A 16,755-nucleotide genomic window follows, 5' to 3' on the forward strand; every position below is an offset into this window, starting at 1 on the left:
TACTTCTGTAAGTACAGCAGCATACAGTATTACAGTACAGCACTGGGATGTGTGATTATACTTCTGTAAGTACAGCAGCATACAGTATTACAGTACAGCACTGGGATGTGTGATTATACTTCTGTAAGTACAGCAGCATACAGTATTACAGTACAGCACTGGGATGTGTGATTATGCAGCAGCATACAGTCTACACCACTGTAAGTACAGCAGCATACAGTATTACAGTACAGCACTGGGATGTGTGATTATACTTCTGTAAGTACAGCAGCATACAGTATTACAGTACAGCACTGGGATGTGTGATTATACTTCTGTAAGTACAGCAGCATACAGTATTACAGTACAACACTGGGATGTGTGATTATACTTCTGTAAGTACAGCAGCATACAGTATTACAGTACAGCACTGGGATGTGTGATTATACTTCTGTAAGTACAGCAGCATACAGTATTACAGTACAGCACTGGGATGTGTGATTATACTTCTGTAAGTACAGCAGCATACAGTATTACAGTACACCACTGGGATGTGTGATTATACTTCTGTAAGTACAGCAGCATACAGTATTACAGTACAGCACTGGGATGTGTGATTATACTTCTGTAAGTACAGCAGCATACAGTATTACAGTACAGCACTGGGATGTGTGATTATACTTCTGTAAGTACAGCAGCATACAGTATTACAGTACAGCACTGGGATGTGTGATTATACTTCTGTAAGTACAGCAGCATACAGTATTACAGTACAGCACTGGGATGTGTGATTATGCTTCTGTAAGTACAGCAGCATACAGTATTACAGTACAGCACTGGGATGTGTGATTATACTTCTGTAAGTACAGCAGCATACAGTATTACAGTACACCACTGGGATGTGTGATTATACTTCTGTAAGTACAGCAGCATACAGTATTACAGTACAGCACTGGGATGTGTGATTATACTTCTGTAAGTACAGCAGCATACAGTATTACAGTACAGCACTGGGATGTGTGATTATACTTCTGTAAGTACAGCAGCATACAGTATTACAGTACAACACTGGGATGTGTGATTATACTTCTGTAAGTACAGCAGCATACAGTATTACAGTACAGCACTGGGATGTGTGATTATACTTCTGTAAGTACAGCAGCATACAGTATTACAGTACAACACTCGGATGTGTGATTATACTTCTGTAAGTACAGCAGCATACAGTATTACAGTACAGCACTGGGATGTGTAATTATACTTCTGTAAGTACAGCAGCATACAGTATTACAGTACAGCACTGGGATGAGTGATAACAGTGGGTTTGTGTGAGGTAGATAGAATGACGCAGAATAGGGGGGAAAGAGAAACTAGTATTTGTTTTACAAATGATTTTATAACCATTGAAAGTTGTACTGTTTATTTGCATAGCAACCTACTGAAATATGTTTTGTGTACCTGCCAGTGTTCACTGCATTCTGTCCAAATAACTGATTTATGTTGACGTGCTAGAACCACTTAAGAGCAACCTCTAATGTTCTGTCTGCTCTCTCTCTCTCTCTCTCTCTCTCTCTCTCTCTCTCTCTCTCTCTCTCTCTCTCTCTTGCTGTTTCTCTCTCTCTCTCTCTCTATCGCTCTTTCTCTCCCCCTCTCTCTCTTTCTCTCCCCCTCGCTTTCTCTCTCTCTTTCTCTCGCTCTCCTCACAGATGCAGATCTACCTGTACAATTCTGATGACTTTGACAGTCTCAGTGCGGCCATCAAGGAGAAACGCATGATTGCTGCGCTGGCTGTGTTCTTTGAGGTAAGACTGGCTTTGGGCTGTGTTGTTAGAGGAGATATTTTGGTTTCAGTTGTTCCCAAACACAATGAAACAGGAGGGTAGATGGTATGAATATAGTGCTCATTGGGAAGTATAAACAACAGTAATGGATACACTGATCGAAAGCTGCTTGCTCTCCTGAGGCACATGCAATCTTTCTTCCTTGTCCTCGCTTTACTTCCAACTTCCCATATCCCTGAAAGAGAAGCACAGACAGACAGATGGATGTCTTCAGGGAGTCATTACGGTGAAAGAGAAGCACAGACAGACAGACAGGTGTCTTCAGGGAGTCATTACGGTGAAAGAGAAGCACAGACAGGTGTCTTCAGGGAGTCATTACGGTGAAAGAGAAGCACAGACAGACAGGCAGGTGTCTTCAGGGAGTCATTACGGTGAAAGAGAAGCACAGACAGACAGACAAGTGTCTTCAGGGAGTCATTAATGTGAAAGAGAAGCACAGACAGACAGACAGGTGTCTTCAGGGAGTCATTACGGTGAAAGAGAAGCACAGACAGACAGACAGGTGCCTTCAGGGAGTCATTACGGTGAAAGAGAAGCACAGACAGACAGGTGTCTTCAGGGAGTCATTACGGTGAAAGAGAAGCACAGACAGACAGACAAGTGTCTTCATGGAGTCATTATGGTGAAAGAGAAGCACAGACAGACAGACAGGTGTCTTCAGGGAGTCATTACGGTGAAAGAGAAGCACAGATAGACAGGTGTCTTCAGGGAGTCATTACGGTGAAAGAGAAGCACAGACAGACAGGTATCTTCAGGGAGTCATTACGGTGAAAGAGAAGCACAGACAGACAGACAGACAGACAGGTGTCTTCAGGGAGTCATTACGGTGAAAGAGAAGCACAGACAGACAGGTGTCTTCAGGGAGTCATTACGGTGAAAGAGAAGCACAGACAGACAGACAGACAGGTGTCTTCAGGGAGTCATTACGGTGAAAGAAGCACAGACAGACAGATAGGTGTCTTCAGGAAGTCATTACGGTGGAAGAGAAGCACAGACAGACAGGTGTCTTCAGGGAGTCATTACGGTGAAAGAGAAGCACCGACAGACAGACAGACAGGTGTCTTCAGGGAGTCATTACGTTGAAAGAGAAGCACAGACAGACAGACAGACAGACAGGTGTCTTCAGAGAGTCATTATGGTGAAAGAGAAGCACAGACAGACAGACAGACAGGTGTCTTCAGGGAGTCATTACGGTGAAAGAGAAGCACAGACAGACTGGTGTCTTCAGGGAGTCATTACGGTGAAAGAGAAGCACCGACAGACAGACAGACAGGTGTCTTCAGGGAGTCATTACGGTGAAAGAGAAGCACAGACAGACAGGTGTCTTCAGGGAGTCATTACGGTGAAAGAGAAGCACAGACAGACAGACAGGTGTCTTCAGGGAGTCATTACGTTGAAAGAGAAGCACAGACAGACAGGTGTCTTCAGGGAGTCATTACGGTGAAAGAGAAGCACAGACAGACATACATGTGTCTTCAGGGAGGCATTACGTTGAAAGAGAAGCACAGACAGACAGGTATCTTCAGGGAGTCATTATGGTGAAAGAGAAGCACAGACAGACAGACAGACAGGTGCCTTCAGGGAGTCATTACGGTGAAAGAGAAGCACAGACAGACAGACAGACAGGTGCCTTCAGGGAGTCATTACGGTGAAAGAGAAGCACAGACAGACATACATGTGTCTTCAGGGAGTCATTACGTTGAAAGAGAAGCACAGACAGACAGGTGTCTTCAGGGAGTCATTACGGTGAAAGAGAAGCACAGACAGACAGACAGGTGCCTTCAGGGAGTCATTACGGTGAAAGAGAAGCACAGACAGACATACATGTGTCTTCAGGGAGTCATTACGTTGAAAGAGAAGCACAGACAGACAGGTGTCTTCAGGGAGTCATTACGGTGAAAGAGAAGCACAGACAGACAGGTGTCTTCAGGGAGTCATTACGGTGAAAGAGAAGCACAGACAGACAGACAGACAGGTGTCTTCAGGGAGTCATTACGGTGAAAGAAGCACAGACAGACAGACAGGTGTCTTCAGGAAGTCATTACGGTGGAAGAGAAGCACAGACAGACCGGTGTCTTCAGGGAGTCATTACGGTGAAAGAGAAGCACCGACAGACAGACAGACAGGTGTCTTCAGGGAGTCATTACGTTGAAAGAGAAGCACAGACAGACAGACAGACAGACAGGTGTCTTCAGAGAGTCATTATGGTGAAAGAGAAGCACAGACAGACAGACAGACAGGTGTCTTCAGGGAGTCATTACGGTGAAAGAGAAGCACAGACAGACTGGTGTCTTCAGGGAGTCATTACGGTGAAAGAGAAGCACAGACAGACAGGTGTCTTCAGGGAGTCATTACGGTGAAAGAGAAGCACAGACAGACAGACAGACAGGTGCCTTCAGGGAGTCATTACGGTGAAAGAGAAGCACAGACAGACAGGTATCTTCAGGGAGTCATTACGGTGAAAGAGAAGCACAGACAGACATACATGTGTCTTCAGGGAGTCATTACGTTGAAAGAGAAGCACAGACAGACAGGTGTCTTCAGGGAGTCATTACGGTGAAAGAGAAGCACAGACAGACAGACAGACAGGTGCCTTCAGGGAGTCATTACGGTGAAAGAGAAGCACAGACAGACAGGTATCTTCAGGGAGTCATTACGGTGAAAGAGAAGCACAGACAGACAGACAGACAGGTGTCTTCAGGGAGTCATTATGGTGAAAGAGAAGCACAGACAGACAGACAGGTGTCTTCAGGGAGTCATTATGGTGAAAGAGAAGCACAGACAGACAGACAGGTGTCTTCAGGGAGTCATTACGGTGAAAGAGAAGCACAGACAGACAGGTGTCTTCAGGGAGTCATTACGGTGAAAGAGAAGCACAGACAGACAGGTGTCTTCAGGGAGTCATTACGGTGAAAGAGAAGCACAGACAGACAGACAAGTGTCTTCAGGGAGTCATTACGGTGAAAGAGAAGCACAGACAGACAGACAGACAGGTGTCTTCAGGGAGTCATTACGGTGAAAGAGAAGCACAGACAGACAGGTATCTTCAGGGAGTCATTACGGTGAAAGAGAAGCACAGACAGACAGACAGGTGTCTTCAGGGAGTCATTACGGTGAAAGAGAAGCACAGACAGACAGACAGACAGGTGTCTTCAGGGAGTCATTACGGTGAAAGAGAAGCACAGACAGACAGGTGTCTTCAGGGAGTCATTACGGTGAAAGAGAAGCACAGACAGACAGACAGACAGGTGTCTTCAGGAAGTCATTACGGTGGAAGAGAAGCACAGACAGACAGACAGACAGGTGTCTTCAGGGAGTCATTACGGTGAAAGAGAAGCACAGACAGACAGACAGACAGGTGTCTTCAGGAAGTCATTACGGTGGAAGAGAAGCACAGACAGACAGGTGTCTTCAGGGATTCATTACGGTGAAAGAGAAGCACAGACAGAGTCAGAGAACAAGGGCTTCCTCTGCGGCTATCTCTTAAAAATCCCCTCTTTACCTAAAATAAAAGTATTTGTTCGTCTGCCTGCCTGTCTGTATTAGTATGTAGGTTGTTACAAAAAGCTATTGGACAAGTAGCTATATGGTATTCTAAATAAAAAAACTAATATTTTATTTCTGCAATGAAATTAACCTTCTACTTAGCACACAAGGATGAGGACTCCACTTTGTTTCCCTGTTGGTTTGTATCTGTGCACTAACCCAGCATCATCACTTTCCAACATACACCCACAATGATCAATAACATGTTGTTACAATTATTTTAACATATTGGACCATGCATATAGCCTATGCACAGTCCATATTATCAGGTATGCTATTAAGAATAAGCATTATCACCTGTAGCCCAACTGATGCAGAATTGTGGCTAGAAATAAATAGGCTGAAGCATGAGGTTGTCTATCTGCATTTAGCCTATTGGACTAATCATTACAGATCCCAAATGGATTCTATTGATGAATGTTGTCCCAAAAAATTGCATACGCACAGTGAATATAATGTAGGCCTACATGTTAGGATAACCTGCCACCCGGAGTAACACGCCCCATGCCTGTACTTCTCACAGAAACCACTTAATGTCACCATCCCCCCCCCCAACACCTTCCCTGGTTGCCAAATGATTTTGAGGTAGGGTAGCGTTTTACCCTAAGTTACCCTACAGTTGACCCGTGTTACATTTAACCCCACTCTCCCCTATGCACTCACAGCATATTGCTGAGTAAAAGACAATTTATGAATTTATGGTTGATCCAAAAATGTGGTGCGTTGCCTCCGGAGGCATTCAGAGGCCAAATTCATCGCCGTGCGCCTCCCAAATTTTGTAACAATGCGGAGGGCGCCATATACATGACATGATTTCTTGATGGTAGGTAGGGGCGGTAGTTCCTGTATAAACACAAAATCACTTCCTCGACAACTTCCTTCACACCAGCTCTGCTCAACAGAAGTATGAATGCCCTGACTTCTGCAGAGGACGTCTCACCATTAATGCAGCATGGAAAATGCAGATGTCAGATTGACCATGCAGCGCCTTTTAGGTGCTTAATAATACCGCTGCACAAACAAGTGTGAAAAACAACCCCAGACCATTATTCCTCCTCTACCAAACTTTACAGTTGGCGCTATGCATTGGGACAGGTAGCATTCTCCTGGCTTCCGCCAAACCCAGATTCATCCATCGGACTGCCAGATGGTGAAGCGTGATTCATCACTCCAGAGAAGTCCAATAGTGTCCAATGGCGACAAGCTTTACACCACTCCAGCTGACGCTTGACATTGCGCATGGTAATTGTAGGCTTGTGTGCGGCTGCTCAGCCATGGGAACCCATTTCATGAAGCCCTCGACGAACAGTTATTGTGCTGACGTATCTTCCAGAGGCAGTTTAGAACTCAATGGTGAGTGTTGCAACCGAGGACAGACTAATTTTACGGGCTGCACGCTTCAGGACTCAGCGGTCCCGTTCTGTGAGCTTGTGTGGCCTACCACTTCGCGGCTGAGCCGCTGTTGCTCCTAGATCTTTCCACTTCACAGTAACAGCACTTACAGTTGACTGGCGCAGCTCCAGCAGGGCAGACATTTGACGAACTGATATGTTGGAAAGGTGAAATCCTATGACGGTGCCACGTAAGTCACTAAGCTCTTCAGTACAAGCCATTCTACTGCTAATGTTTGTCTATGGAGATTGCATGGCTGTGTGCTCCATTTTATACACTTATCAGAAACGGGTGTGGCCGAAATAGCCGAATCCACTCATTTGAAGGGATGTCCACATACGTTTGTATATTTAGTGTAGATAAACTATTAAAGTAAGTGGTTTTCTGATTCTTCTATTCAGTACTCGTTCTGGTTGCAGATGAAAAGTAAATATGGACTGTTCTAGCATCTTCAAAGTGCGCCTCAGCAGAATATTTTTTTCATGTTCCATATTTTTTGGGGTGTGTCGGCAAGGATTTAGCCATGGCAACGCCACAGTAAAATGGCTGGTTCTATTTCTATTATACTGATGTGGTCTATCCTAACACTCAGAGCCACACAGACAAAGTGGCCGGCACAGTTCCTCTCTGACAGAGAGGCAGGCAGGTTGGAGTGGGGACACAGGTGTTTCTAGGTCTGTGGCTAGACAACAACGGACCTTGTGTGATTGAAGACCTAAATGCTACCACTGTTTTTCTGACAGCCCTTCAGCAATTAGCATCAGCGCCAACACACATGCATCCCGCTGAATTACATTTTAAAGAGCAGGACACACACCTGACACACATATACACACACACAGACACACCAGTTTACATTTCTAATCGAGCTGCATTTGCGCTCCCTGAGGGTGTATGAATGGTCGCCATGGGGTTCATATTATTATCCACATTCAGCACTTAGTTACAGACTATTACTCTCATTGGACTGACCTGAATTAGGAATGGGAAGGAAGATGAGGAGGAGGAGCGGTCCCCATATCTCAACACTTTTTTTTTATCTCCCCTCTAAGTGTAAATAGCACATTGGGAATGTTGGTAATACATGTGAAGCGTGTTCTGAACTGAGTGTGGGTACTGTAACTGCTGTTCTGGGCTGTCCTGTAAAATATCCTGTCTCTTGTTTGTTGTCTTCAGGTGGGGCGGAGAGACAATCCATCTGTAGAGCCCATCATCCAGGGACTGAAACGGGTGGTACACCACGGTGAGTATACCACGGACACTCACACTACTACTCTCTCTGTGTTCTCACTGTGCTGCTGTTCAACAACCGTAGTTCTATAGCACTTCTCAGTTAACTACAGAGTCAGCAGGGCCCCAGGTTCTCAGTCTTCCCACAGAAACACAGATAGCACTTCTCAGTTAACTACAGAGTCAGCAGGGCCCCAGGTTCTCAGTCTTCCCACAGAAACACAGATAGCACTTCTCAGTTAACTACAGAGTCAGCAGGGCCCCAGGTTCTCAGTCTTCCCACAGAAACACAGATAGAAATACAGACACACTAGTTAAAGAGGGCCTTGGCTTTATCACTTTCGCTATAATTTATACTAATTATTGGATTTATATTTTGCTTTTCTACCAACTGAGGTACTTAAAGCGCTTTACATAGTAATGGGGAAACTCACCTCATCCACCATTTTTGTGCCAGAACACTCACCAGCTATCAGCTCGAGAGGTGAGGAGTGATTTTATACCAATTAGGGGGATGATATCAGGGATAATACCCCTACTCTTATGATAAATGCCATGGGATTTTTTTTTAAATACCCCTTTTTCATTGTATCCAATTGGTATTTACAGTTGTCTCATCACTGTGTCTCCCGTACGGAAGTTTGAGAGCCGTGCATCCTCCGAAACACAACCCACACTGCTTCTTGACACAATGCCCACTTAACCCAGAGGCCAGCCACACCAATGTGTCAGAGGAAACGCTGTACACCTGGTGACAGTGTCAGCATTCACTACACCCAGCCCGCCACAGGGGTCGCTAGTGCATGATGGGACAAGGACATCCCTGCCGACCAAACCCTCCCTTAACCCAGACGACACTGGGCCAATTGTGCTTCGCCCCATGGGTCTCCCGATCACGACAGAGCCTGGACTTGAACCCAGAATCTCTAGTGACACAGCTAGCACTGCCTTAGACCACTGCGCCACTCAGGAGGCCCTAGTGCCATGGGATTTTAATTACCACAGAGGGTCAGGACACCTTTTAGCTTCCCATCTGAAAGACAGCACCATATGCAGGGCAATGTCCACTTCACTGCTTTAGGGACATTGGGATCTCCTTAGCCCTTCAACACCACTTCCAGCAGCATCTGGTCTCCCATCCAGCCAGGACCCACCCTGCTTAGCTTCAGAAGCAAGCCAGCAGTGGGATGCAGGGTGGTATGCTGCTGGCTATAGAGGTCACACACAAGAGCACTCAATGAATGTCCACAAAAAAATACAAATAAAAAAAAGAGACAGAGAAATGATTTCCCAAGTTGTTGTTGTTTATGTTGTTCGTGAGGTTAATGTTTTGTTCATCACACATCTCCTTGACTGTCTATTTTCAAACATCACACATCTCCCAGACTGTCTATTTTCAGACATCACACATCTCCCAGACTGTCTATTTTCAGACATCACACATCTCCCAGACTGTCTATTTTCAAACATCACACATCTCCCAGACTGTCTATTTTCAGACATCACACATCTCCCAGACTGTCTATTTTCAGACATCACACATCTCCCAGACTGTCTATTTTCAGACATCACACATCTCCCAGACTGTCTATTTTCAGACATCACACATCTCCCAGACTGTCTATTTTCAGACATCACACATCTCCCAGACTGTCTATTTTCAGACATCACACATCTCCCAGACTGTCTATTTTTAGACTTCACACATCTCCCAGACTGTCTATTTTTAGACATCACACATCTCCCAGACTGTCTGTACATCGAAATGCCGCGCCTCTCATCTGGTCTTCCATCCATTTGTTTAAGCTTTTGGAGATATTTTACCTTGGCTTTTATTTTGAATCCCAAATTAGAGTCTGACCACAAGCTGTGAGCCCAGTCTTCCATCAAGAGGAAGGCAGTACAGCGAGTTCCCACACCCTGCTTCTCTCCCTGTGTAGCGCTGCAAAGAAGAGACGGAAAAATTCATTGCATCTAAACCTCAATTTGTCAACACTCTGTCTCTCTCGCTCACACACACACACACACACACACACACACACACACACATAATTTACATACACAGCAGCAGCATCAGATGCATGCTTGCTTGTACCATTAATGTTTAATGTCACACAACTGGAGCTCCTCCGTGCTTCTCTGGGTCTTTATCCCATTCATTACACTGACTATCTATACTGAATGATCTGCCATGGCTGGAAGGGGGTAGAATGGGGCTAGCAGGCAGGTGGTATTGCTAGGTTTAGTGAACTAAAAAGCATGCTGGGTTGTGTTGTTCTGATGGTCCAAGGGAGGCTCCTGGTCCTCTGGCTGGGTACTTAAGCTATGTCCCAAATGTTACCCTATTCCCATAGGGCTCTGGTCAAGTAGTACACTACATAGGTGATAGGGTGCAATTTGGGATGCACAATACTGTCCTCTTCTAGCTGGGTGGCGGTGATGGGCTTTCCGCCAGCTTGTTACCCTCAGCCATCCATTCATTATCAGGCCTGAGGCAGCACCACCATATGGCACTGGGCTGTCTTACTACTGAAACAACCCACGATGTCAGTAACAGAAAGGGGCTGTGCTGTCTGACTACTGAAACAACCCACGATGTCAGTAAGAGAAAGGGGTTGTGCTGTCTGACAACTGAAACGACCCACGATGTCAGTAACAGAAAGGGGTTGTGCTGTCTGACAACTGAAAGGACCCACGATGTCAGTAACAGAAAGGGGTTGTGCTGTCTGACTACTGAAACGACCCACGATGTCAGTAACAGAAAGGGGCTGTGTTGTCTGACTACTGAAACATCCCATGATGTCAGGAACGGAAAGGTGCTTCCGTTGGGACACATCTGCTCTACACGTCTGCTCTACACATCTGCTCTACACGTCTGCTCTACACATCTGCTCTACACATCTGCTCTACACGTCTGCTCTACACGTCTGCTGTCTCGTCCCACTCCCCATAGTCCAGAGTATAGGGTCCTCTTCATCCTTCCATAGTAACATGTATGACTGTTACTAGGATCTTCCTCATACCCACATGGCTTGGTTTATATCTTAACCCCAAGCTCAAGGTGCTGCTGCCACCACAGGTTGTCTCCAGCTTCCACTTTACTACCCCGGATTGTAACAGCAGCCTCTAAACACGGGAGGATATATCCAAGGAGGGAACTCTCTCTCCCTGTGGTTACAGTGGGCTACAGCAGCTTCTAAACACGGGAGGATGTATCCAAGGAGGGAACTCTCTCTCCCTGTGGTTACAGTGGGCTACAGCAGCCCACCGATGGATTAGCTGTCAGAGCAGGACACTTATCTGATCGTCCTCCTCCTCCTCTTCCTCTCCTTTCTGTTAAGCCAGCAGGAAATCTCCATGTAAAACAGGACGCCAGCAAAAATCTCTTAGAGTGATGTTCCCAATAACTGTCAGTTGTAAATAAACACAGATCCTCCTACCTGATTTCAAATAAAATACTAGACCTATGGGTGATTATGCACAGTAAATAAATGCACTGTAATCTGAACATTTGGGGATTGAAATAGGTGTAAAGACACACTATGCCTATTTTCTATTTAAATATGTGGGAATAATCTACACTTTGTTTACAGTATGTGGGTCTCTGAGTGTGTGTGGGTCTCTGAGTACACCTATGTGAGAATGCTGTTCATTGACTACAGCTCAGCGTTCAACACCATAGTGCTCACTAAGCTCATCACTAAGCTAAGGACTCTGGGAGTAAACACCTCCCTCTGCAACTGGATCCTGGACTTCCTGGCGAGCCGCCCCAGGGGGTAAGAGTAGGCAACAACACATCTGCCACGCTGATCCTCAACACTGGGTCCCCTCAGGGGTGTGTACTTAGTCCCCTCTTGTAATCCCTGTTCACCCACGACTGCATTGCCAAACACGACTCCAACACCATCATTAAGTTTGCTGACGACACAACAGTGGTAGGCCTGATCACCAACAACGATGAGAGTGAGGTGGTCAGAGAACTGGCAGTGTGGTGCCGGGACAAAAACCTCTCCCTCAATGTGAGCAAGGCAAAGGAGCTGATCGTGGACTACAGGAAAAGGCGGGCCGAACAGGCCCCCATTTACATCGACAGGGCTGTAGTGGAGAGGGTCGAGAGTTTCAAGTTCCTTGGTGTCCACATCACCAACAAACTATCATGGTCCAAACATACCAAGACAATCGTGAAGAGGGCACGACAAAACATTTTCCCCCTTAGGAGACTGAAAAGATTTGGCATGGGATCCTCAAAAGGTTCTACAGCTGCACCATCGAGTGCTGGTTGCATCACTGCCTGGTATGGCAACTGCTCAGCATCTGACCATAAGGTGCTACAGAGGGTAACACTTCTTGGAACTGCATTATTGATTAAGGACTTGTAAGTAAGCATTTCACTGTAAAGCCTACACTTGTTGTATTCGGCACATGTGCCAAATAAAGTTTGATTTGAGTGTGTGTGTGGGTGTGTGTTGAGTGTGTGTGTGGGTCTCTGAGTTTGTGTGTGGGTTTCTGAGTGTGTGTGTGGGGGTTTCTGAGTGTGTGTGTGGGGGTTTCTGAGTGTGTGTGTGTGTGAGTTTCTGAGTGTGTGTGTTGTTCTCTGAGTGTGTGTGGGCTGTGTTTGTGTGTTGATATGTGCGTTCCCGTGCTCTCTCTATTCTCCCCTCAAGAGAACGATGATGTGTTAGTATTTCTCTGTGTTCATGTGTAAGTTCGTTATTTTGTGTTGATGTGTTAGTTAGTTTTTCTCTGTGTTGATGTGTTCGTTTGTTTTTCTCTGTGTTGATGTGTTAGTTTGTTTTTCTCTGTTGGTGTGTTAGTTTGTTTTTCTCTGTGTTGATGTGTTAGTTTGTTTTTCTCTGTGTTGATGTGTTAGTTTGTTTTTCTCTGTGTTGATGTGTTTGTTTTTCTCTGTGTTGATATGTGTTTGTTTTTCTCTGTGTTGATGTGTTAGTTTGTTTTTCTCTGTGTTGATATGTGTTTGTTTTTCTCTGTCTTGATGTATGTGTTATTTTTTTCTCTGTGTTGATGTGTTAGTTTGTTTTTCTCTGTGTTGATGTGTTAGTTTGTTTTTCTCTGTGTTGATATGTGTTTGTTTTTCTCTGTCTTGATGTATGTGTTATTTTTTTCTCTGTGTTGATGTGTTAGTTTGTTTTTCTCTGTGTTGATATGTTAGTTAGATTTTCTCTGTGTTGATGTGTTAGTTTAGTTTTTCTCTGTGTTGATGTGTGTATCTGTTCTGTCTCTCCCCCTTTCAGAGAAGGAGACATTCCTGAGTCCATTTATCCTGAGGGATCTGCTACCATCATCGTTGGGGAGTTACTACCGCTACACAGGCTCTCTCACCAGCCCGCCCTGCAGCAAGGTGGTCGAGTGGATCGTCTTCTCCAGACCCGTCTTACTCTCCCACTCACAGGTCAGTTACACATGCACATACACACACACACACACACACACGCACACACACACACACATTTTGGGGAGTAAAACTGTATTCCCATTCAAAATACTATTTTCCCTAACCCTTAACCTAACTCCTAACTTTAACCCTAAACCTTAAACCTAACCCTTAAGCGTAAAATAGCATTTTAACAAATTCAGGTTTTGAAAAAAACTTTTGAAAACTTTTTTAGTTTTTCTACCTTGTCAGGACATTCTGGGGACTTGTCAGGACATTCTGGGGACTTGTCAGGACATTCTGGGGACTTGTCAGAATATTCTGGCCCTGATAATGTAGGAAAACATGTACACACACACTATCATCTCGGCTTGGGCGGTATACCGCGTATACCGTAAATCGGGATATTTGGAAAAAGCCACGGGATGGTTTTTCAATACCGTCAATTCAATTGAAACTAAGTTTTTTCAATTTAACTGTCACATTATTTGGAAGATTACAGTAGTCCCCAGTCACATGGGGATTGTTGACAAACATACAAGGACAAGAGACCTGAGCCTTGTGAGTCACTCATGGTTTTGTAGTGCCAGGTGATCTAATTACAGTATGGAATTAACAACTAAATGTTTGCCAGCTAGATATCTTATAACTGTTAAGTTAACTATCTAAAATGTGCTAAATGCTCTGCAATTTTGCATTTGGCTTGCTAATTTAGTAGCTAGTTAGCTATCTAGCTGTGGTTAGCTTCTTCCAAAATCAAGCATTCACTTGCTAACAGCAGAGATCACCCCTCCTGGATCAAGATCCTTGCTGGCTAATATTTGTGTTGTGTGTGCATCAAACTGTGAGTAGCATTGTTGAGTTACTTGTTAAGTTTAGGACAGAAACTGTACAAAATGTTTGCAATGCGCTCGTTACCTTTTAGTTAGTATTCTCTATGGGATTTGCCATGTACTTGTTAGCATTGCTAACCTTCGGATTATAGCGTATCAGTGGGGTTAGAAAACAGCGCTCCCTGTGTTCCGTGCCGGTATTACCGAATATCCCGGTATGGCACAAGGTTGGTATGAAGGTTACTATTATCCCTCTGTTTCTATACACCAACCTACTCCTCCCCTCTTCCCCTCCTCCCTTCCTCCTCCTACCCTTCCCCTCCTCCCTTCCTCCTCCTACTCCTCCCCTCTTCCCCTCCTCCCTTCCTCCTCCTACCCTTCCCCTCCTCCCTTCCTCCTCCTACTCCTCCCCTCTTCCCCTCCTCCCTTCCTCCTCCTACCCTTCCCCTCCTCCCTTCCTCCTCCCACTCCTCCCTTCCTCCTCCTACCCTTCCCCTCCTCCCTTCCTCCTCCTACCCTTCCCCTCCTCCCTTCCTCCTCCTACCCTTCCCCTCCTCCCTTCCTCCTCCTACCCTTCCTCTCCTCCCTCCTCCTTCTCTTCCTATGTGTATCAAACATTAACTGCCTATGTGGGGGATGATCAAACAGGTATAGCCAATTACTGCTACAGTATGTGAATTATAGGGGCTGTGAACACACACAAACAGACTGGCTGCGGGCAGCTACAGGCTTTTAAATTCCCTCTGACACCAGGTTGACTATCACACTAAATACTGGAGGTGACTGCATATTTACTGCACATGACCTCTCCTAACATTACCTACACACCACACCACACAGTCTCCCAGCTTTATTTTTTACATTTTTAAAAACTTTGTTCATTGGATTTTCAACACCAGCATTTACAAAATAATTGCACTTGTAAGTTATTTGGTAGTAATAAAAAACAACACATCAAAGACAACAATACAGCAAAACAATGAGTGAGACAGAAACATAATATATATATTTTTTAAACAAAGACAAAAAATATATATATTTTGATACAGTTGCTACAGGTCAACTATCACAGATAATACAGTCATCCAGTCCTTAATATAGTCCTTCAGTCCTTAATACAGTCCTCCAGTCCTTAACACAGTCCTCCAGTCCTTAAGACAGTCATCCAGTCCTTAACACAGTCATCCAGTCCTTAATACAGTCCTCCAGTCCTTAATACAGTCCTCCAGTCCTTAATACAGTCCTCCAGTCCTTAATACAGTCCTCCAGTCCTTAATACAGTCCTCCAGTCCTTAATACAGTCCTTCAGTCCTTAACACAGTCCTCCAGTCCTTAACACAGTCCTCCAGTCCTTAAGACAGTCATCCAGTCCTTAACACAGTCATCCAGTCCTTAATACAGTCCTCCAGTCCTTAATACAGTCCTCCAGTCCTTAACACAGTCCTCCAGTCCTTAAGACAGTCCTCCAGTCCTTAATACAGTCCTCCAGTCCTTAATACAGTCCTTCAGTCCTTAACACATCAACACAGAGAAAATCAGTCCTCCAGTCCTTAACACATCAACAAAGAGAAAATCAGTCCTCCAGTCCTTAATACAGTCCTACAGTCCTTGACATACCAGATGCTGTGTGTACACATGCCAGGCCTCTTACATCACCGATATAGAAATATACATCACTCTGGAACTGCAGGGAAATCTAGTCGTTTAACATAAGAAAAGAAGGGAGCCCACATTGCATAGAATTTGTCTACAGACTCATTGAGTGTGTGTTTAATTTTTTCCACTTTATGCAATTCAAAACGGATTTAATACAAAGAGCAGGGGGAGAAGGGGGTGCAGAGGATTTCCATGTAAGTAAAATTAATCGTCTCGCTAACAAAGTGATAAAGGCAATTACATCCTTATTCATTTTGGTCAGTTGTATTGTGGGTAAGGAAACCCCAAATAATGCAATTAAAGGGTCTGGCTCAATCTGTGTGCCGCTTAATTCTGAGAGTGTGTTAAAGATGTCTTTCCAGAAACCAACAAGAGATGGGCAACACCAAAACATGTGTACATGATTACCTGGAGACTGGTTACATCGTACACAATTAGGGTTCACACATCCTTGTAAATTTTGGACAATGTTGCTTTGGTCCAGTGGGCCTTATGAATGACTTTGCATTGAATGAGGCCGTGTCGAGCGCAAATAGAAGAGGTATGTACCCTTTTGAGTGCCCCTTCCCATAGTTCATCAGATATTTCCTCACCCCGTTCCTCCTCCCATGAGGATTTAATATTGTTTAATGAGGTGGTTTGTAGTGAGCAAATTTGGACATAGATTATTGACAAGGTGCCTTTCAGAGTAAGAAGTGGGATAAGAAATGTGTCAAACTGTTTCACCAGGAAGGGTGGGGAATCGGAGATCTATGTTGTGGATGTACCTCAGGATTTGTAAGAACATAAAGAAGTGTTGTCTGGGAGATCAAATTTAGCTGATAATTGTTCAAATTTACTAAATGTATTGTTAATATAGCTCTCTGAATCTTTTAATACCGAGACT

At 44.8% G+C, this 16,755-nt stretch overlaps 1 protein-coding gene across 1 annotated transcript in view; it reads left to right on the forward strand.

Annotated features, from left to right (window-relative positions):
• LOC139413700 (receptor-type tyrosine-protein phosphatase gamma-like) overlaps positions 1–16,755 on the forward strand; it is a 222,020-nt gene that overhangs the window by 160,420 nt on the left and 44,845 nt on the right. The window contains exons 5-7 of the mRNA XM_071161382.1: positions 1,686–1,781; positions 7,935–8,001; positions 13,241–13,398. Of these exons, the coding sequence (XP_071017483.1) occupies positions 1,686–1,781; positions 7,935–8,001; positions 13,241–13,398 (321 nt within the window). The remainder of the gene's footprint in view (positions 1–1,685; positions 1,782–7,934; positions 8,002–13,240; positions 13,399–16,755) is intronic.

This window comes from Oncorhynchus clarkii, chromosome 7 (genome assembly GCF_045791955.1).
Source record: "Oncorhynchus clarkii lewisi isolate Uvic-CL-2024 chromosome 7, UVic_Ocla_1.0, whole genome shotgun sequence".
Lineage (NCBI taxonomy): Eukaryota > Metazoa > Chordata > Actinopteri > Salmoniformes > Salmonidae > Oncorhynchus > Oncorhynchus clarkii.